Raw genomic sequence first — 22606 nt, 5'->3', positions numbered from 1 at the left:
CTTGGAAGTTTCAGATTTACTGAAATACACCCGTCCTTGGACGGGCAAAAGGCTCCCAGCATTTCCTGGTTACGTCTGTATCACATGAGGTATTCCAGCAACAAACTAAATTTGTATAAACAAACATCCATAACATTTACAGTAAGGGGGGGAAATAGCTCAAATTACTCTAATGGAAATGCCCATTTTAATTTGTGCAAGTTGAGTAACTTCCTGTGCCTCCGAATAATTACAGCTAATACAACACCTTTCATCAATGATAATGGGGGGCGGGGCGGGCTGGGTTTGGTAAGAATTAGCTTCCTACTTTAATTAGCTTCCTGGCTGTTGTTATCCATCAGTGGATGGAATTCACCATGGGCAGCTTTGTTCTTTTCCTCATTGGCTTTCTCACAAAGGTGTTTATTAAAATAGCACATGTATTAAAAAAAAACCTTCAAAGAGCGTGCACATTTTCACAAATGCATTTAAATCCCTCGGGTTGTTCTCCTGAAACAACTCGTGATCGCATAAGCAGCGCTTAAATAATAAAATAAACAGCACAAAAGAGTGAATTTGAAACCCAGCAATGAAAAATGTTTCCCAGGTAACATTGGCTTACATCCATGGACGAGATGAGCCAAATTCACGGCCCATATATAGGTTTTCAGGTGGGTAGGGTTGCCTAACCCTCCTGATTTGGCTGGGAGGTCTCTTCCAGAATTGGCATCGATCTCCCGGCGACTACTTAAAGCAATCCAGGAGATTTTTAATCATAGGATATTTTGATAAAACAAATTACTGTAAAACAAATTCCCGGAATAGTTTCAGTCAACGCTAAAGCCGAGTGGCTAACAACTTCCTACGTTCCATGATAAGGTCCGTGATATCGTGGACCACCGGAAGCCTTGAGGGCTTTGCGTGCGACATTTTTGTTGCCTTGCATCGTCCGTAATGCACACACAATAAGAAATGTGTCGTTCCGGGAAGCTTGGCGGTGACCTCTCGGCTGTCACGTCAGTGAGAGAGTGAGTCTCGTGTATGTTCGCTTTTGACCTGCAAGGGAGGTGTGATTAATTATCTTGTCATTTTTCGATTTAAATTTCGATTTAAAGCTTTCGTGACTGCAGAGATTGATCTTCTTGGTTCTTTTGGTAAAGTCACGTAGAAGGGAAATAATAAAATAATAAAAATAAAACATAATAAAATACAATTCTCACGACGTTTCGGCCACAACGCAAGCAGCCATCCTCAGGTGAAGAACAGGTCTGTCGGAAAGACAGCGTCTGAATGAACACCACCAAGCTTGGCAGCGTGTATTTAAGCTGGGTTAGAGGAGGAAGGGCGCCTTGACAAAGGAATTTGCATATCATTCCCCCGGTAGCCTCACTCGATTATGCTCAAATACTTTTTTTTTCATTTACCACATGCAATGCCTTGCCTTGTCGATGGCATGGCCGGTCATGAGGGGTGCTCCGTGCTTTGTCAGCGCACGGAGCTGGTAACTGATGAGAGCTGGGGTTTGAATCCAGGCAACCACCCTTTGGTTAAACCGGGTCCGCGGGTGTCGCGAGTTAACGGCCTCAGCCTGGTCGCCAATGACTGCACGAATACAACTTCACCTTACTTTTGGGTTTTCTCTGAATGTAGCACATGCCTGCCGTGAGAATGAAAATACTTGGTGTGAGTGACGCGGGATGGACACGATAAAAAAGGTGGAATGTAAAAGGTGGTGTTCAGACACGAGTGTGAATAAGAAGGCCTAATCAAGTGACTTCAGGAATAGTTGTGCCATGTCATCTTTTGGGGACATTTCCTGACGCAAGGGGGTGTAATGCTCACTGTGAGAATTCCGACTGTGATTTTCCGCATTTCATGACATGACCCCAGGAGCAAAAGTCTTTCAAAAAAATTCCTAAAAGTCATATCTTTATTTTAAAATGAATGCCTCATCCTTTTGTCAGATGATCACAAGTGTGTGTCTGTGCGCTTTGTGCGGTTTGTCATGTGATGTGTGGCACAGGCATCGGGGTTTCATCTTGGTCCTCACCTTCCTTCTTTACGCGGCGTTTCACATGTCCCGAAAACCCATCAGCATTGTAAAGGTAAGGGACACTAATTACTGTGCAAGCACGCTGCATACACACAAAGACAAAGATCCCCCGTATAGCCTTAACAGACTGTAGGAGCAAGTGCTGTTAGCGAGCACCTATGAAGGCCGGCACGGCACATGAGGGGGTGGATGGCCAGCACTACGCCCGGTCGCCTTTGTCTTCCTAGTGGCAATGTTTACACACCGCACCAGGTACTCATTTGAGGCTGAATCAACGTAGGTGAGGCCCGGAACTGGTTCAGATAATCGTCACTGGTGTTGGCCGTGAGCGGGAATCAAACTCGGACCGCCGGATTCATAGCGCAGCGTGCTAACCGCTACACTACGGCGCATACACACAACATGCCGCGCACATGCGCACACAACTCCCACCACTCTCACACGCTCTCCCGCCATCCCCAGCACTCGAGCAGCATTTAAACAGAACTCACGCTTCACATTCACCACAGTACTCAATTATGCTGATGATGATGACGATTCCACTGTTTACCCAGGAAAGCCTTTTGAGTTTCACGACTCTTTTTAAGGAGGATCTTGTCAGGTTTTCTCCGTAGGGGGCGATGTTGCCGCCTGCAATCCAAATGAAGTAACGTTTAACTAATGTTTCAGCATGAGCACGGTTGGCTACGTTCGGTACGAAATAAGTTTAACGCACATGCATTTGGACGTTTGGCCAATGCCAGTGAGATACTATGAGTTAATTTACTATGGGAGGAAATCGGAGAACCCGGAGAATACCCATGCAGAACAGTGGAGGAACATACAAACTCCAACCACAATGGGATCCGAGACAAGAATCGAACCCACACCCTTCACAAATTTTTCCACTGCTCCACCCTGTCGTCCAAATACTCGTAGCACTCATGCAGTACCAATTAGAACGGCAGCTCTCACATAATTACCGTGATTGTATTGGCGGAACAGAAAGGTTTTGATGTGTTGGTAGTGGTGATGTTAATTGTGATGTTGATATTTTTGTTCATTTGATGTGTTGACGGTGCAGCAGAACACGTTGATGATTGTTCGTGTTGTCAGTGGTGATGTTAATGGTGATGTCGATGTCCCTGGTGGTTTAGTCTCAGCTGCATAAAAACTGCTCAGCGGGGATGGAACCATTCAGCTTTAAAGAGAACCTGGTGTTCAAAGAAAATAATGAAACATGGTGTGACTGGAAGCCATTTGGTATGACAGCAAGGCACATTACATTGGCACTGCCCTGAAACCATGATACGCCACCACATGCTATACTGACACCATGCCACATTAACAACACTGACACCACGCCACACTCAGAGTAAGCACCACTCCCGCACTACACAAACACCATTCCAGAATAACATGAAGCCACACCACACTGGTACCACACTGCACCATGCTACACGACACTTACACTGACACCACGCTCCACTGGTACCACACTAACGCCACTGCACCATGCTGATTACAACACAGCACCACTCGTCACGGCAACTTACACCACCACTTAGATGACCACATCACTCATGCTGCACCTAATTATTTAAGTGGTGACGATAATTATAATCTGACATGTGAATGAATTGGCAGTAATCGTGTTGTTGTTGTCGTTGTTGTTGATGATGTCAGATCGCAGTAACTATAAGGAGCTGCTGGGAGCTCTGGACTACTCTTTCCTGGGCGCGTACGCCATCGGCATGTTCCTCAGGTGACGTGTAGCAGTTTGTTTTACTTTAGTCTTTAAAATATATAAATATCTCTCTTAAAATTGCATCTCACAAATCGCTGGGGAAGCCACAGACAAGCTGAAAGGCAGCCAGCCGGTGAACCCGGTTTCATCAACCCTCCAAGTTCTTGAGTTCTTCTTTTTCTTTTAAGAGCCAATTAATGAGTGTTTATTAATACTTGTGGAAGAAAATCAAGAGCACCTGGAGGAAACTCAATTTCAACATCAGTCATGGACATTCTTAAGCCACCAGTGAGGAACTTTATTGGTCAGAATTTGATCAATGAATTGGCACGGATCAATTACGTTTGTAAATGCGAGGCCCTTGGTGGGTAGTGGAGGGGTCAATGACAATGCATTTGCCATAAAACTACCACCACATAACCTAACACCAAAAACAAATATGGATCATTTGCACTGGCTACGGAAACATATGTTTTATTTGTGTTTGTCACTGTGTGTGAAGTGTAATTGCGAGCGACTGTGTGAAGCGTAGTTGCAGAGCGACTTTGTGTGCATAGTTGCAGAGCGACTGTGTGTGTAGTTGCAGAGCGACTGTGTGTGTGTAGTTGCAGAGCGACTGTGTGTGTGTAGTTGCAGAGCGACTGTGTGTGTAGTTGCAGAGCGACTGTGTGTGCGTAGTTGCAGAGCGACTGTGTGTGTAGTTGCAGAGCGACTGTGTGTGCGTAGTTGCAGAGCGACTGTGTGTGCGTAGTTGCAGAGCGACTGTGTGTGCGTAGTTGCAGAGCGACTGTGTGTGCGTAGTTGCAGAGTGACTGTGTGTGCATAGTTGCAGAGCGACTGTGTGTGCGTAGTTGCAGAGCGACTGTGTGTGCGTAGTTGCAGAGCGACTGTGTGTGTGTAGTTGCAGAGCGACTGTGTGTGTGTAGTTGCAGAGCGACTGTGTGTGCGTAGTTGCAGAGCGACTGTGTGTGTGTAGTTGCAGAGCGACTGTGTGTGTGTAGTTGCAGAGCGACTGTGTGTGCGTAGTTGCAGAGCGACTGTGTGTGTGTAGTTGCAGAGCGACTGTGCGTAGTTGCAGAGCGACTGTGTGTGCGTAGTTGCAGAGCGACTGTGTGTGTGTAGTTGCAGAGCGACTGTGTGTGCGTAGTTGCAGAGTGACTGTGTGTGCGTAGTTGCAGAGCGACTGTGTGTGCGTAGTTGCAGAGCGACTGTGTGTGTGTAATTGCGAGCGACTGTGTGTGCGTAGTTGCAGAGCGATTGTGTGTGCGTAGTTGCAGAGCGACTGTGTGTGTGTAGTTGCAGAGCGACTGTGTGTGCGTAGTTGCAGAGCGACTGTGTGTGCGTAGTTGCAGAGTGACTGTGTGTGCATAGTTGCAGAGCGACTGTGTGTGCGTAGTTGCAGAGCGACTGTGTGTGCGTAGTTGCAGAGCGACTGTGTGTGTTTAATTGCAGAGCGACTGTGTGTGCGTAGTTGCAGAGCGACTGTGTGTGCGTAGTTGCAGAGCGACTGTGTGTGCGTAGTTGCAGAGCGATTGTGTGTGCGTAGTTGCAGAGCGACTGTGTGTGCGTAGTTGCAGAGCGACTATGTGTGTGTAGTTGCAGAGCGACTGTGTGTGTGTAGTTGCAGAGCGACTGTGTGTGCGTAGTTGCAGAGCGACTGTGTGTGCGTAGTTGCAGAGCGACTGTGTGTGCGTAGTTGCAGAGCGACTGTGTGTGCGTAGTTGCGAGCGACTGTGTGTGCGTAGTTGCAGAGCGACTGTGTGAAGCGTAGTTGCAGAGCGACTGTGTGTGCGTAGTTGCAGAGCGACTGTGTGTGCGTAGTTGCAGAGCGACTGTGTGTGCGTAGTTGCAGAGCGACTGTGTGGTTGAGTATTGACTGCACGGTGCTCTCCACAGTGGCGTGATAGGGGAGCGGGTGCCCATGAGGCTGTACCTCACGGTGGGAATGGTGCTCAGCGGTTGTTTCACCATTCTCTTCGGCCTCGGATTTTTCTGGGGAATCCACAGCCTGCCCTTCTACATTGTCGTGCAGGTGAGGGGACACGGTGTGACGATTGAGACGACTCGTGTTGTGGTCGTGAGAGTTCCCTGTGCTGACATTGGTGATTTAGTGTTCATGTTGGCGATGGTGGTGGTATTGATGTGATGTGGCTCAGCCTCAAAGTGCATCTGGCCTGGCGCAGGTGCCGTGGTGATGTCACCATCACTTGGTGGTGATTAGCGGGTATTGGTATTGGTGTGATGGTGGTAATGATGATGTTGATGGTGGTGTTGTTTATGTGATGATGGTGTTTATGTGGTGGCCGTGGTGATGTTGTTGATGGTGGTGTTGATGTGATAGTGGTAATGGTGGTGGTAACGTTGGTGATGGTGGGTAGGATGTTGATGGTGTTTATGTGACAGTGATGATGATGTTGGCGATGGTTGTAGTAATGTAATGGTGACCATGTTGGTGATGATGATGATGATGATGTTGACTGTGGTGTTGTCGTGATGGTCTAGGTGCTGAATGGCCTCGTTCAGACCACCGGGTGGCCCAGCGTCATAGCCTGCATTGGAAATTGGTTCGGCAAGGGCAGGTAAGTTCGTTTTCCACTCACTCTTCATTTCCACTCATTACTCCATGAACTCATTCGCTCTCTCGGTTAGTAGGACTCCATGTAATGTGGTCATCAACCCTCGTTCATTCATCAATTCCCTCTCTTTCACTAATTTATTAATTAGAAAATTACGAATTATTCATTCACTTCCACCATCATTAATGCCCTCACTGTGGCCATGTGTTGTGTTAACTTGTTATAATGGCCTAGATAGGTCTGAAACCCATGTTGGTAGGAAGAGCCCTGTACATGTAGGTTCTTCATGTCGTTTTGTATCACTTGGCATCATAGTAACGTTGCGTTGTCACGTGGTCTCCTTCCAGGCGAGGCTTCATCATGGGCGTGTGGAACTCGCACACGTCGGTGGGCAACATCGTGGGGTCCCTCATTGCCGGGGTGTGGGTCTCCACCAGCTGGGGTTACTCCTTCGTCGTGCCGGGAATCATAATGACCGGCATGGGACTCGTCTGCTTTCTCTTCCTCATCGAGCGTATGCATGCGCACACACAAAGACAAAGATCCCCCACATAGCCAAAACTAGATTGTTGAGGCAATTGCTGTTAGCGAGCACCTATGAAGGGCGGCATGGCATACGAGGGGTTGGGTAGCCAACACCATGCCAGTGACAATGTTTACACACGACACCAGGTACTAATTTCAGGCTGAGTCGACCTAGGGGAGGCCAAGGGCCTGTTCAGATAATTATCACTGATGTTGGCCATGAGCGGGATAAAACTCGGGTCGCCAGGTTCTTAGTGGAATGTGCTAACTGTTACGCTACGGCTCCCCACGCGCGCACACATTTGCACGCTTGCACGCACACATATGCAAAACAACATCCGTCAAGTGCCCCTACGTGGCGGTGACATCGTTAGTGTGGAATGTTCGCGGGCAGGGATTCCCAGGACACACCACCCAGGTGCTTCAGGTTCGACAAAGATGACTGGGCAGATCCACCACCTGTGCTCACCACTCTATGTCCAAGAACAAACGTTGGGTCCAGACAACTTACTTGTAAAGAAGCAATAATAGAAAATTTGGGTGAAGCACCCATTTTGTAAAAGCATCCATTTCCAGGGTGAATCCGTTCTGGCTGTGAACAGCGCACACCAGGAGGCTACACTGTGAACAAACCCGTTTGTCTGCTTTTACAATTCGTGAAAAGCACGCGATACATTTGTGCAGGAGTAGTAAAAAAAAAGGTTCATTTGAATTTGTTACCATCGAGCCTGTAACTGACTGCATCATTTGAGGACAGAAAGAGAATGTGTTGTGATGAATTGATTCATGAATTAAATCGGTTCTTATCCTCGCATATCATTTGTAACATTTGGTAGATGAGTATTAGATTTTGTTTACAATACATAAGCTTCAGACTAATGGAACAAACACGACTGAACAAACGAGACAGAGAAGGTACGAACGAGACAAAACGGAGTCAATGTTCACATTATTTATTCAAATTAGTCCAATCATTTGGAGGAGGGCTGAGTGGTTACGCGCTTATGTTACAGACAAAAGACACAAATCCCCCACATAGCATTTAACAGACAGTTGGGGAAAGTTCCGTATGCGAGCACCTCTGAAAGGCCGGCATGGCACACGAGGGGGTGGTGGCCAGCACCACTCCCAACCGGCTTTGTCTCCCCATTGCTGTTGTTTACACTTACCGCACTGGGTACTCATTTAAGGCTGAGTCGACCTAGAAGAGGGGCCCAGGACTGGTTCAAAGATCCGCCACTATTATTGTTAACGAGCGGGAATTGAACTCGGGTCGCCTTGTCCGTAGCGCAGATGAACACGTACAAACATATCTCCATGTTTATATGCACGTCGATGTGTCTGCCTGGTTACAGATCCAGAGGATGTTGGATGCAGCCCTCCTCAGCATCACGTGAGTGAGCGCGGTTACAGGGCACGGCAACATGGAAACACGCTGGGATGAAAGCCCTGTGCTGTACATGAGCACCGATTCTTTTTTTAGGGTCCAAATTTGTCACACTTTCAAATTACCCGCATATTACTCAATTCGGAATATACATAGCAATCACGACCCTCCAACCGGCATACTAATGAACCAAGCCACTTTTGTAAAAGAGAATTAATCCTGGTATACGTTTGTAAATTCTCGTAGAAACTCAAGACTCTTCTTTATCAGGAGGATCTTTATACGTTTTTGCACGAGTGGGCAATGTTTGGACAATATCAGTTACCTTGCATTCTTCTTCCGCTGTGGGAGGAAACCAGACAACCCAAAAACATTCAAACGCCACGAAGAAAGGCACTCGAGTCGGGCATTGAACCCAGGACGTTCTTAATGTGAGACGCACGCTTTACCCCTGTGCCACCCTGCTGCCCTATTCAGCGTGTGTGATGGTGATGGCGGTGAGGTTTGTGAGTGTAATTTTAGTGCGGTAACACTGTTGGTGATGGCATTGTTCATATGTAGATGGTGGCGACGATATTTTATTGCGTTAGAGTAGACGTCGCCAAGAGAGTTGTCGCGATGATTGTCACGGTGATGCTAACGGTGGTGGTGGTGGCGATGTGTTGATGTTTAGATGCGTGTCCTGGCATCAGTGGAGAGTCAAGGGAACCCGGCTGTACCTCAGGTGAAAGAACAGAAGCCGAATATCACCTCTTCACGTCCTGTCCTTGTGTGTTCCCTTTTGTCACTATGTCCACTCGTCTCTCTTGCTATCTCAACAATGGTCTGCATTTAATATATCTTAATGTGTTCAATTCTTGTATATCCTGGTGTTTTCTCATGTGTCCTTGTGTTGTCATGTTGTGTCTTTCCACATCCCCTCATGCGTCCGTGTGTTCAGTCATGATGTCTCCCCTTATCATTGTCTCCTTGCGCCCTCTTACGTTTCCTCGTGTCTCTTCAGCTCCTGTCTTGGCATCTATTGTTTTTTCTAAGTGAAGCCTGGATTACAAAAGCGTCTTAAGAGTAGTAAAACAAATGCACAAGTATTGTCAAGTTTTCATTCCAAATGTAAATGCCAGATCAATGGAAGCATTTAGCGATGGTGAAAAATATAAAAATCAGAAATATGTATTAAATAATATTGACCAGAAGAGATAGAAAACAGCGATCAAAGTCAACCTCATTGTCCAAGCAATTAATCAAATTTCATCTTTTAAAAAAACACCATATGATAGGGAACAATTGTTAAATGTTAAAGAGACGCTCCTGGATCCTGAAGCATCGTAGATAAATCTGTTGTTCACGTATTCTCAAGATTGAATCATGTTCTGGAAAGTAAAACGCATCCACTGGTACTTTTGGTTCATATATGTACTTTTTAAACATCAACGTTTACACATGTAAATAAGGGTAAGCGCACAGTAATATTGCACAGCGTGAGAATTAGAGTAGCCGGTACGGAAAACACGGAAACTGGCGTTGTGTTGTCTTACACGCGGTGCACAGCGCTAGCCACTCGTCTCAACACCGTGACAGTAACGGTCAGTTTAGTTTCAGTAGCGGTAAAAGTAGACAAAAGCAGAACTCTGTTCTGTGCCTCCACATGTAAGGGAAATATATATTGAGTCTATGTGCAGTGCCATTGTAGGGTTTCTCTCTAGTCATTTGCTCCACCTGATGACGGGCGCCTGTGTTGTGCCCGAAATGTCGTGATTTAATTTAGTTATTTTCATTTTTATTATTTTTATTTTCACCTACGTGACTTTACCGAAAGAACCAAAGAGTATTGCTCCATTCTGTTTAGCAGACTTAGTGGCACGGACTGCATTTGTAGCTTCCACGTGCAGGTGGCAGGTTTCAAGCCACGTAGCGGATTGTAAGTCACACCGCCAACCTTTTCGTGAAAATAATAGAGAAAATGTTTGTCTTTGTGATTCGGAGCATTTGGTAAAATGTCAGCACGGGACAAAGGGGGATGTCCTTGCGCGTCTCGGGTTGCGACGGTGAGTCGAGCGTACGTGACGGAGTTCCCGTGTCTCAGGACGGGGACCGTGAACCCCTCCTCGCCCCCATCTCTGGGATTAACGAGGAGACGTCAATCACCAGCCTCCACGCGGGGGGGGCACTTCCGGGGGGGGCCAGCGACGGCGGGGAGGGGGGCGCCCGGGGAGGGGGGGCTCCCCGGGCCATCAGCTTCATGGGCGCACTGAGGATTCCGGTGAGGAGACCTCGCATCGCTCACCCTCCCTCGCCTCATCCGCACTCGCCTCATCCACCCTCACCTCACCCTCCCTCACCTCACCCTCCCTCACCTCACCCACCCTCACCTCACCCACCCTCACCTCACCCTCCCTCACCTCACCCACCCTCGCCTCATCCGCACTCGCCTCATCCACCCTCACCTCACCCACCCTCACCTCACCCTCCCTCACCTCACCCACCCTCACCTCACCCTCCCTCACCTCACCCTCCCTCACCTCACCCTCCCTCACCTCACCCACCCTCACCTCACCCTCCCTCACCTCACCCACCCTCACCTCACCCACCCTCACCTCACCCTCCCTCACCTCACCTCACCCACCCTCACCTCACCCTCCCTCACCTCACCCACCCTCGCCTCATCCGCACTCGCCTCATCCACCCTCACCTCATCCACCCTCACCTCACCCACCCTCGCCTCATCCGCACTCGCCTCATCCACCCTCACCTCATCCACCCTCGCCTCACCCTCCCTCGCCTCATCCGCACTCGCCTCATCCACCCTCACCTCATCCACCCTCGCCTCACCCTCCCTCGCCTCATCCGCACTCGCCTCATCCACCCTCACCTCACCCTCCTTCACCTCACCCTCCCTCACCTCACCCACCCTCACCTCACCCACCCTCACCTCACCCACCCTCGCCTCATCCGCACTCGCCTCATCCACCCTCACCTCATCCACCCTCGCCTCACCCTCCCTCGCCTCATCCGCACTCGCCTCATCCACCCTCACCTCATCCACCCTCGCCTCACCCTCCCTCGCCTCATCCGCACTCGCCTCATCCACCCTCACCTCACCCTCCCTCACCTCACCCTCCCTCACCTCACCCACCCTCACCTCACCCACCCTCACCTCACCCTCCCTCACCTCACCCACCCTCGCCTCATCCGCACTCGACTCATCCACCCTCACCTCATCCACCCTCGCCTCACCCTCCCTCGCCTCATCCGCACTCGCCTCATCCACCCTCACCTCATCCACCCTCGCCTCACCCTCCCTCGCCTCATCCGCACTTGCCTCATCCACCCTCACCTCACCCTCCCTCACCTCACCCTCCCTCACCTCACCCCACCCACCCTCACCTCACCCACCCTCACCTCACCCTTCCTCACCTCACCCTCCCTCACCTCACCCACCCTCACCTCACCCACTTTCACCTCACCCACCCTTGCCTCATCCACACTCGCCTGACCCACCCTCACCTCACCCTCCCTCACCTCACCCACCCTCGCCTCATCCACACTCGCCTGACCCACCCTCACCTCACCCACCCTCACCTCACCCACCCTCACCTCACCCACCCTCACCTCACCCACCCTCACCTCACCCACCCTCACCTCACCCACCCTCGCCTCATCCGCACTCGCCTCACCCATCCTCACCTCACCCTCCCTCACCTCACCCACCCTCACCTCACCCACTCTCACCTCACCCACCCTTGCCTCATCCACACTCGCCTGACCCACCCTCACCTCACCCACCCTCACCTCATCCACCCTCGCCTCACCCTCCCTCGCCTCATCCGCACTCGCCTCATCCACCCTCACCTCATCCACCCTCGCCTCACCCTCCCTCGCCTCATCCGCACTCGCCTCATCCACCCTCACCTCACCCTCCCTCACCTCACCCTCCCTCACCTCACCCACCCTCACCTCACCCACCCTCACCTCACCCTCCCTCACCTCACCCACCCTCGCCTCATCCGCACTCGCCTCATCCACCCTCACCTCATCCGCACTTGCCTCATCCACCCTCACCTCACCCTCCCTCACCTCACCCTCCCTCACCTCACCCTCCCTCACCTCACCCACCCTCACCTCACCCACCCTCACCTCACCCTCCCTCACCTCACCCTCCCTCACCTCACCCACCCTCACCTCACCCACTCTCACCTCACCCACCCTTGCCTCATCCACACTCGCCTGACCCACCCTCACCTCACCCTCCCTCACCTCACCCACCCTCGCCTCATCCACACTCGCCTGACCCACCCTCACCTCACCCACCCTCACCTCACCCACCCTCACCTCACCCACCCTCACCTCACCCACCCTTACCTCACCCTCCCTCACCTCACCCACCCTCGCCTCATCCGCACTCGCCTCACCCATCCTCACCTCACCCTCCCTCACCTCACCCACCCTCACCTCACCCACTCTCACCTCACCCACCCTCGCCTCATCCGCACTCGCCTCACCCATCCTCACCTCACCCTCCCTCACCTCACCCACCCTCACCCACTCTCACCTCACCCACCCTTGCCTCATCCACACTCGCCTGACCCACCCTCACCTCACCCACACTCACCTCACCCACCCTCGCCTCACCCACCCTCACCTCACCCACCATACCTCACCCACCTTCACCCACCCACAATCACCTCACCCACACACTCACCCACACTCACCTCACCCTCCCTCACCTCACCCTCCCTCACCTCACTCTCACCTCACCCACCCTCACCTCACCCACCTTCACCCACCCACAATCACCTCCGCCACGCTGAAGTCACCCTTGCTTTCGTATCATCCTCGAATCGCCCCACATTGTCCACCTTCGCGTTACCCCTCGAGTCACCCTGGCATCGTGCTCGGTGGTTGTCTCTCTCCGCGTTTGTGCAGGGCGTCATCGAGTTCTCCCTCTGCCTCCTCTTCTCCAAACTCGTGAGCTACACCTTCCTCTACTGGCTGCCCCTCTACATCTCCAGCCAAGGTGCAGCCTCAGGGGCTCGCACTCGCACACCCGCATGCCGTCTCGCATACCAACGGCGCTTGCATTTATACACTCGCACACATACTACCAACAACCGCCATTCGCCACTAAGTGGCGGTGACCTCACCACGGCGCTTACGCCAGGTTACGTGCACTTTAAGGCCACGTGACGTGTCGAACGCCCGCTGGCAGGAGGTCACGGGACAGACCCAGCAGGTCCCACGTGTTCACTGACTGAGATGACTGGCCGATGCACCAGCTGTGCCCACCTACTATCCCAACTTGCAACCACACGCAACAACAACTACCGTTCGCCACTAAGTGGCGGTGACGTCACCACGGCGCTTGTGCTAGGCTAGGTTGCCTTTGAGGCTATTCGCAGTGTCGAAGACTCGCTGGCAAGTGGTAAACGGGGCAGCCCCCAGGTGTTTTGGGTGAAATTATTATAACGTCTGCATTGCGCACAGTGCCAACTTGCTGTGTTTTAGACACCCGGTGCTGTGCTCACTTTTTGTGAGCGTCTCTCATTCCGCTTTGCATCATTGCTAGGGAGTGGCTGCTTTCAACTGCCCAGTAGCATCTATCACAAACTCCCTCCAGAGAAAGCCGATGTTGATATCACTGGCACCAGTTGTCGGTAAGACCGCTCAACTCCTTGTTTCCTGTACCACATCAACCCATCTCTTCTTTAGCCTGTGCCGCACCCATTTATCCCCCTCTATCTGGTCTACGTGACCTAGCCAGTGCATCATTGCCTTCTAGAGGAGCTCACTGATGGAACTGTGTCTAGATCTTTCAAGCATCTGGGCTCCTCAGTTGTTAGTACACTAACTACGATGATATAGCTACACACATTGTTGGTGGTGATGATTATCATGTCAGTTATGATGATGATGTTGGTGATGGGTACGTCGATGATGTTACCACTGATGGTGACATGGGTGAAGCTTATGATATTGATGGAATGTAGAAGTCGGTGATGATCATGTTGATTGTATGCGTTAAAGGGGCTGTGAAGTTGTTGACGTTGATGATGTCGTTTTTCTTTGCAGCTCACTTTGACTCAAAATCCGCCGGTGACCTCTCAACTCTGTTTGATGTCGGAGGAATTTTGGGTAATGTTAAATGCACACACGATACAAACGCAGTGGTGTGGCTTTGTTTAAATTTAAAGCTTTCGTGACTGCATGGATTCATATTCTTGGTTCTTTCTGTAAGTCATGTAGAAGGGAAATAATTAAAAAATAAAACATAATAAGATATAATTCTCGCGACGTTTCGGCCACAACGCAAGCAGCCGTCCTCAGGTGAAGAACAGGTCTGTCGGAAAGACAGCGTCCTGTCATTAGGACGCTGTCATTGGGACGCTGTCTTTCCGACAGCCCTGTTCTTCACCTGAGGACAGCTGCTTGCATTGTGGCCGAAACGTCGTGAGAATTTTATCTTATGTTTTATTATTCTTCTTTTATTATTTCCCTTCTACGTGATGACTTTACCGAAAGAACCAAGAAGATGTGTGGCTTTGTGTTTGTGCAGCGGGGTTTGTACGCTGATGTGTTTAGTGGTCGTTATTGTAGTGATCACTTATGTGGTTGTATAGAAGGTGTTGTTTTTGGAAGTGCTGTTACGTGTTGCTGTAACTTGGTTGTTGAGTAAATCATGGTATATCAACAGGGATTTCGGATGTGTTGTTTGTGTTACAGCTGTGGTGGTTGTATGGTGGTTGGAGTTGGTGTGCTTGCTGTAGTGATATGTAATGTGTTGTAGTTGATGTTGATGCGTTTTGTGGTGTATGTTGTAGGCAATTTACTGGATAGGTTGAGGTCTGGCACATTGCATTGTTGATATGTTGTAGTGGTTGTTGTTGTGTTAGTATTTGTGAACCTTGCAGGGTGATGCTCTAATCTCTGATGTGGTTGTTGTGGTTAGTGCAATGCAGTAGATATAGGTGATGTTCTATGATGATATGGCCGTTGTCGGTGGTGTCTTGATGTTGTGGTGTCTGATATCGTCATAGTTTTGTGTTGTTGTAGGTGGTGTCTTGATGTGGTGATGTTTGATATTGTCAGGGTTTCTGTAGTTGTAGGTGATGTCTTGATGTGGGGGTGTCTGATATTGTCAGGGTTTTATTAGTTGTAGGTAGTGTCTTGGTGTGTTGGTGTCTGATAGCGTCACGGTTTCTGTAGTTGTAGGTGATGCTCTTGCTTGGTCATGTCTGACGATGCGGTGGTTTGTTGCGCCGGTTGTGGTTGCAGGTGGGATCCTCGCTGGGGTGGTGTCGGACGCGATTGGGGGCCGTGCCACCACCTGCGGTGTGATGCTTCTGCTTGCGGCGCCCATGGTAACACCCCCGATGACACCGCCGCTGAAAGCCACAGCGACATTACACGCGGCACTCGCAGTCATCATAAACCCACGTTTTGTCCTCATAAGGGCTCATCAGTGAGCCACAACAACAACAACGGCCGCCTTTCGCCACGAATTGCAAGTCAACATCTCCGTCATGATGATAACCACAGCGCCACCCAGTGGTCAATTGCGAAAATATTGGAGAAAAAAAATTTCGTTTACCGATTGTCGGGATTCGTGTGCCCAACGATGTGGATTTCCTTTTGTAAAACCGTGTTGGTTGAAGTTTTGAAAACTTTTAATTACATTGTGAACACTTTATTTTTACTCTTGTATGGCGGTACATAGAGTATATATTGGGCATGTCATTGAGCCAACATTAATGTGTTTCTTTACAATGGGATAGATGCACGCGGTGGTGTCGTGTTATCAATGGACCGCGCTGCCGATGAGATAACTGTTACAGGAAAGGTTGAGGAAAAAACCCCATTCACTACCTGATGGCACCCTTCCACGTACCTGCCCCGACATACAGCGCAGGATACCCTCGCAAGGTCACGTCTTAAAATAGAAACGCCTCAAAATACAAACGCCTCGACCCATACCCGGCTCCCCTACGATGGGAAACCAAAAAGCGATATTTAACATGAAGTTAACGTTTTTTTTATTTTTCGAGGGATACGACTTGAGCCGCGGTATATCCGAACGCGTGTTGTCGTGAGCCACCTTGGATCGGGCTGTTACTGCAATTGAAATGTGAATCATTGCTTTGCTTCACGTGGTGTTGAATGTTTCTCTTTTAGCTGTTTGTCTACAACAGCGTCGGGTACCAGAACATGCCGACCACCATAGGTAAGACCATCAACGTCACCATCAGCATTATTACCATCATCATCACCACCACCCTTGCCGTCATCACCATGATAAACTCCACGATCACCACCACTACCGCCATTAAAACCAACACTACCAGCACCACCACCACTTTTTATTTTGTTGCTTTATTGTGGCGGTGGTGGTTGTAGTCGACATGCTGGTTCTCTGTGTATTGGTTTTATTTTTTATTTAAGTTATGGTCGTCGTGGTGTACATGCTGGTGCTGTGGGTGTCGTGGATTTTAGGTGGTTGCAAGTTTTTTTTGTTAAAACCAGTTGAGAACTCAAGGTCTCATTTGCAAATGTGGCCTGAAGTTTGCAGTCTAAGTTGTGGTGGTTGTGCCGGCTGTGGCAGGGATGCTGGTGTTGTGTGGGGCGCTGGTGAACGGCCCCTACGCTCTCATCACCACCGCCGTCTCTGCCGACCTGGTGAGATAATTTATAGTCATCGCAACCATCTTCACCAACGGTGACGAGCTTCACTCTTAACTAAAACCAACCCCCACATTATTCACAATGCCGATCTTCACATTTCTTCTCCGGTCCTGTGGTGGATGGCATTGACGCTGTTCATGAGGAAGACCTCTCGCAGGCCCCTCGGTCCCTGCGTTGTTGAAGCGGTGAATGCCTCTGTCAACATTGACCACCCCCCCTCCTCGTCCCTCCGCCCACGCGTGAACCCTCTGTTTAATTACACATTGCTCGTGGGTGTGTGTGTGTGAGCGCAGGGAACGCACAAGTCTCTCAAGGGGAACGCGCGCGCTCTGCACACGGTGTCGGCGATCATAGACGGCACGGGGTCCATAGGTACTGCACCTGGCACACGTATCGCACCAAAGACAAAGATTCCTCGTATAGCCTTAGCAGACTGTTGGGGCAAGTGCTGTTTAGTGAGCACCTATGAAGGCCGGCACATCACACGAGGGGGTGGGAGGCCAGCACCACACCCGTCCGCCTTTGTCTCCCAGTGGTGATGTTTACACACCGCATCAGCTACTCATTCGAGGCCGAGTCGACTCAGGGGAGACCCAGGACCGGTTCAGATATTCGTCAGCGGTGTTGGCCGTGAGCGGGAATCGAACTCGGGTCGCCGGGTTCGTAGCGCGGCGCGCTAACCGCTGCGCCACCGCTCCCCCTGTGACGCGTGCAGGCGCAGCACTGGGGCCTCTCCTCGCTGGCCTCATCTCGCCCTTGGGCTGGGACAACGTCTTCTACATGCTCATGGGCGCCGACGCGTGCGCCTGTCTGGTAACGCGACGCCACCCACCAGCGGACCCAATGACGACAACCACCACCAGCAGCACCACAACCAACACAACAATCACGTGAAATATACAGTGACTCGGCAACTAATACACAACAATAATGACACTAGGGCACAGTAATGATCGTCTTCTGGAGTGATTCGATTTTTGACGGTCATGTGGAATATTTACCCGTTCACTCCGGGGAGACTTTTGATGCCTTAAATGCGTGATACAGCACAGGGGGAACTGCATGCGGACACTCTACATCGTGATCTTGATGATGTTTCTCATCTGAATCGGTCCCATTGTCCCTCAAAGGTTGCCATAACGACGTACTCTACTGCTATGTAGGAAGCCCACAGTCCTTAACTTGCGCAGAGAATGATCCTCCCCTATGGGAATGTGGAATTTGTGCCACTATCTTAAGGGTGAGTAGGGTGCCGCTCTGTCTCGACTCTGACATGAACGCTTGGACGGTGTCATTACAGCTGCTCATCCGCCTGATGTACAAGGAGATCCGGGGTTGGTGTGGATGCGTGGAGGAGCAGCGTGGGTACGCAACCGATGGAGAAAGCAACCATAACAGATTGACTGAGAGAGAGAAAAAAAGAGATAGGAGTGGTGGCAAGGAGTGGGGTGTTAATGTGTGCGAGTCTACGAGTTTGTGAGTTTTGGTGTTGAAGAATAACCATGTTTGAACTTTTGTTTGTGTGGGTATAGCAGTGTGTGTGTGTTTACACAGTGTTTGGACGTGCGCGATTGCGATCCGGAATCCGGGTTCGCTTCGGTCTCTCACTCCTTGCTCTCTGAGCCGCCGCCCTACTGGGCGGCATCTGTGAAAAAGAGCTTCGCAGCTCATGGGATTCCTCCGGCGTAAATAAATATTCTGATTCTCATTTTCTTTCCTCAGCTACAAGGAGCACTGAGACGGCCGTTCCCGTCCCAGCCCCCCTCCGTCCAGACCCTTGGACCCCGCGGGCCCCCCCCCCCCCCACTTCCCCGCATCGTCTCGTGGCTGATGTCAGTGAGAAACGCCGCTTGAGGTGGTTACAACCAAGAAGGAGGAGACTGGTCCTCCCCCGAATTCAATGCAAGAGACGGAAGAAAACCGCTCCTCGCAATAATTCCTCAAGGGACGTCTCTCCAAACGACTTGAATTCACGCATCTCTCCACTGGGTCGGCCTTTCGCTTCTAAACACGGGGGCGAGGTGGGCCCTCCGTGGCACGGCGAGTGGCTCGCCGCGCATCTCTTATCCCAAATGTATGCTCGCACAAGTTTATCCCTCAGAGCTGGACTCGACAAAACTAGAGATGTATACTGTATATATACACACACACACAGTGGATTGTTTTGTGCGGTCATTGTGGACCAGGCTGAGAACCACCGGGTCCGCGCACTGCATAGCAGCGGTCTCTGACCGCTGCGCAGATCCACGATACGGTTCTCCAATTTTACTGTTTTCATTCGTGAAGAAGCCAAGTACGAAATCATTTCAAGATTATTTAAATTTGAAGTTGAGTTTTTTTTTTTTTAACTCGGGCTGTCATTGGTGACGCTAACTCTCAGTGCGTTGTGGCTGTGGCAGATGCATTGAAGCATTGACGATGGAGCCCCAGTTAAGTTTGGCGTAACTGAATAAATCGATGGTTGTGTTCACCGATTGCCAGTCCTTTGGATGGAGTCGAGTTTGTCTAGATCAGCTCTGGTGTACCTAAGCCCTGAACCGTGCATAAACATTCCGAATTCGCCTCCTTGTCAATTAACCGCCGTCCTCAACGAGTGAAGTCGCCTGATGTGGTGTACGGCCAAGCTGTAGACACTCGATGCACCGTACACACTTTCTATAATGAAGCAGTCTGCTGGACAGTACCGATAGTAACGGTTTGGGTCTATAGGACTTTAAACGACGTGACACTGCCAGTGTGAGGTTCACCATCCTTAACGTTTCTTCGTCATCAGAGATAAACAGCTCAGCACTTCTGTCTGAGTCATGAGAATAGTGAGACGCTTTGTTTAGTTACGGACTCGACACATGAAGGGGAGGATTGTGGCTCCCTCCCAGCCAATCAAGAGGCTGCATTTGCCAGCCAATTGGAGATCTTAGGAGTTTTACATTTTATTTATGATTTTTAATGAGCAGTGTCTTGAGACCCGATCCCAAAACCACAGGATTAGTATCGGATAATTATCTTCTTCGGAAGGCCGTAATTGATGTGTTGAGACTCAGCCCTGGATCAACACACTTGTTTTATGATACGTTTCTAGAAACCTAGCCTCTTGATGCACGTTATCACTGGCTGGCCCGTGTTGTGCTGATGGTCTCTAATGAAGGTGCATGAGTTTGGTGTCGGTACTTCGAAACGATCACAGTGGCCTTGCTGTGCTGGTTATCTCCAACATGGGTGGAACACGTGCTGGACTCGTGTGTTTCGTGTCTCGTAGAAGTGCCCGCATGGCATTCTGGGTACCCGTGCGAGCTGTTTGCGTTTCCTGCGTCTGCTGCTTGGTTGGGGCGAGAGGAGCTGGGCCTCCGTGGAGGATCCGATCGAGCACGAGCGAATGCGTCGTTAAACTCCTCGCCTTCAAGGTAGAATTGACAACAGAAAACCGCGTGCGTCATCGTCACGGCAGCGTGCCACTATTTCGCAACATGACCGGCAATTTGATTCGAATCTCGGTCCGCTGCTATTCTATTGTATAAATAGATGAGGAGAGACGGATGGGATTGGTGCAGCCTTGGGTGGTGGGCCCCAACCACACCCTCCTGTGTGCAGCGCTGGATTTAAAAGGTGCTCGCTAACAGCGTTTGTAACCAACGTTCTGACCATGTGCACATGCGCGCGCGTGCACACTCCACTCGCGAACGGGTTTTAAATTCAGGATGACGTTTACACAGTTCTTTGAAAACTACAAATTTGTGCAATTTCGTGTAGCTTCGTGTTGGTGTGGGGTTTTAATGTCCACAATAAATCTTCCCGGAACACTACACAGGAATGTCACCTCTTTTTGCGTCCAGAAGCGCGTCGTCTCTGCTCCACGGCGGCGCAGCAGATTGGGTGGCTCGTGTTACACTGCACCGGGGAATTGTAGAAAACGGGACACGCCAAATTGTTAGGCTGCAGAGCAGCAGAAGGCGCCGCTCGTAAAGAATGCATTGTTGAAATCTCATGTACATAAATAATGACTTGTGTCAAGGGATTTGAGGACTCTTGACGATGTCTGTGCGAGTGTGTGACGGCAAACTCGTCAGTCTGTTTCCCTCCCACAAACTCGACCCGAATTGAAAGTCCCTGGTTCAGAGTCGAATTCAAAAAACAAGAAACAAGCCACCAGGCACAGAGTGAAACACGACCAGAAAAGTATAACGCTATAAAGTGTTGTAAGCCACGATATATTGTTTGTGTAAAACACCAATATGCACGTTTGCCAGTCAAGAAACGTGACGAGCAGAGTTTGGTCGATATGCAAGAAGAACCATACCCGTCCGTGCCTGTGGGTACATTCTACTTGATGCCCTGCTTTGATGTCTTCAGACAAACTTGGCTTCCAGTTGTGTGCAATGTGAAACCAAGCTGGCCGTGTGCGGTAGGGAAAACACGCTTCTGCGTGCAAGCGAACGCCTCTTGCAGTCTGGTGTTCTCTTTTACCGCCCGCTCGGGTACCCGTTTTATGAATTGACTGTGATTTCGTGATTTTTTTTTTCCATTAAAAAAAGTAAAACTTTCGTCGCGTCCGAATGTCTCTGCCTCCCAAACCCGTCGTGCCCCCCCCCCGCCCCCACGGGCAGCCGTGCGTGAGCATGTGACATGCTGGTGACCCACATCACTCTTGTAAATGAGACTCATCCTGATCTATCTTGAGTTCTCTCGCCTGCTTAAACTAAATACACTTGCCCACGGACCCTCTGTGCGAATCCTTGTGAGGCTAATGGTGACTGTGGTAGGGGGAGCGGTGGGGCTGTGGTCGTTGCGCTGATCTACGAACCCGTCCACCTGAGTTCGCTTTCCGCTCAGGGCCACCAGGACCAGGAATAGCGATTTATTATATTATCTGGTCCGGTCCTGGGCCTCCACTCGGTCGACTCAGCCTCAGATGAGTACCTGGTGTGGTGTGTAAACGTCGCCACTGGGTCGTGGTGCTGGCCACCCACCTCGTGTGCCGTGCCGGCCTTCATCGGTGTGCTCGCTCCCAGCACTTCCCGCACGAGTATGGTCCGGCCACACGGGGGATCTTTGTCATGTGGCATCGGGGAAGGGTGCCTCGTCTCCCAAGGAGGAACTAAAGCCGATTGTCCAGCCTCATTCAAACACAGCTCTAAAAGCAAAACACTCAGAGCTCGTGGTGATACCAACAAACTTCGAAGTCGTGTAAGGGGTCGTCCATAAATGACGTCACGCGAATTTTGACGATTTTTTACCACCCTCGTCACACGGCGTCACAAAAAGTCAGACCCCCCCCTCAAATATGACGTCACAAAGCTCTGCCCCCCCCCCCCTTCAAAATAAAACATGCTTCAAATCGCTTTAAACTATTGTCATTGTAGTGCCTATTTAATGTGGCGCTGCACTCTGATGTTGTAGGAGAAAACATTTATTAAAAAGTCTATTTAATTAAGTAGAACGTGTTGTCTATATTTATTTAAAGTTGCGCATTTTGATGTGACGTCACATTTCTCAACCCCCCCCCCCAGGTGCGTGACGTCATTTATGGACGTCCCCTAAACTGTAATCTTAAACACGGCACGCAATAATAAGCCAACACCAAATGTGACACTCAACCCAACACTACACCTGGAGCCGGTCACACACACCTCTAACGTCCGTACACACGAACATCGCAGTCGCTTTTTGAACTTGACTTATTCCGTTCTGAG

The 22606-nt window shown here is 50.3% G+C and overlaps 1 protein-coding gene across 2 annotated transcripts in view; it reads left to right on the top strand.

The window, feature by feature from the left end:
* The window catches only part of SLC37A2 (solute carrier family 37 member 2), a 29181-nt gene extending 7724 nt beyond the window's left edge, over positions 1-21457 (top strand). Inside the window, exons 2-19 of one of the 2 annotated variants that reach the window (XM_078856452.1) lie at positions 2003-2084; positions 3169-3274; positions 3698-3776; positions 5655-5790; positions 6261-6337; positions 6682-6848; positions 8215-8252; positions 8920-8970; positions 10330-10506; positions 13170-13260; positions 14313-14375; positions 15516-15601; positions 16413-16461; positions 16840-16913; positions 17213-17291; positions 17635-17732; positions 18220-18284; positions 18642-21457. In XM_078856452.1, the coding sequence (XP_078712578.1) occupies positions 2003-2084; positions 3169-3274; positions 3698-3776; positions 5655-5790; positions 6261-6337; positions 6682-6848; positions 8215-8252; positions 8920-8970; positions 10330-10506; positions 13170-13260; positions 14313-14375; positions 15516-15601; positions 16413-16461; positions 16840-16913; positions 17213-17291; positions 17635-17732; positions 18220-18284; positions 18642-18657 (1534 nt within the window). In that variant the 3' untranslated portion in view covers positions 18658-21457. The other variant, XM_078856451.1, reaches the window with a different exon arrangement.
* The last annotated feature ends 1149 nt before the right edge of the window (positions 21458-22606 follow it).

This window comes from Lampetra fluviatilis, chromosome 5 (assembly GCF_964198595.1).
Source record: "Lampetra fluviatilis chromosome 5, kcLamFluv1.1, whole genome shotgun sequence".
Lineage (NCBI taxonomy): Eukaryota > Metazoa > Chordata > Hyperoartia > Petromyzontiformes > Petromyzontidae > Lampetra > Lampetra fluviatilis.
The sequence above is the reverse complement of the archived record's forward strand: the minus strand, read 5'-3'. Positions and strand labels throughout refer to the sequence as shown.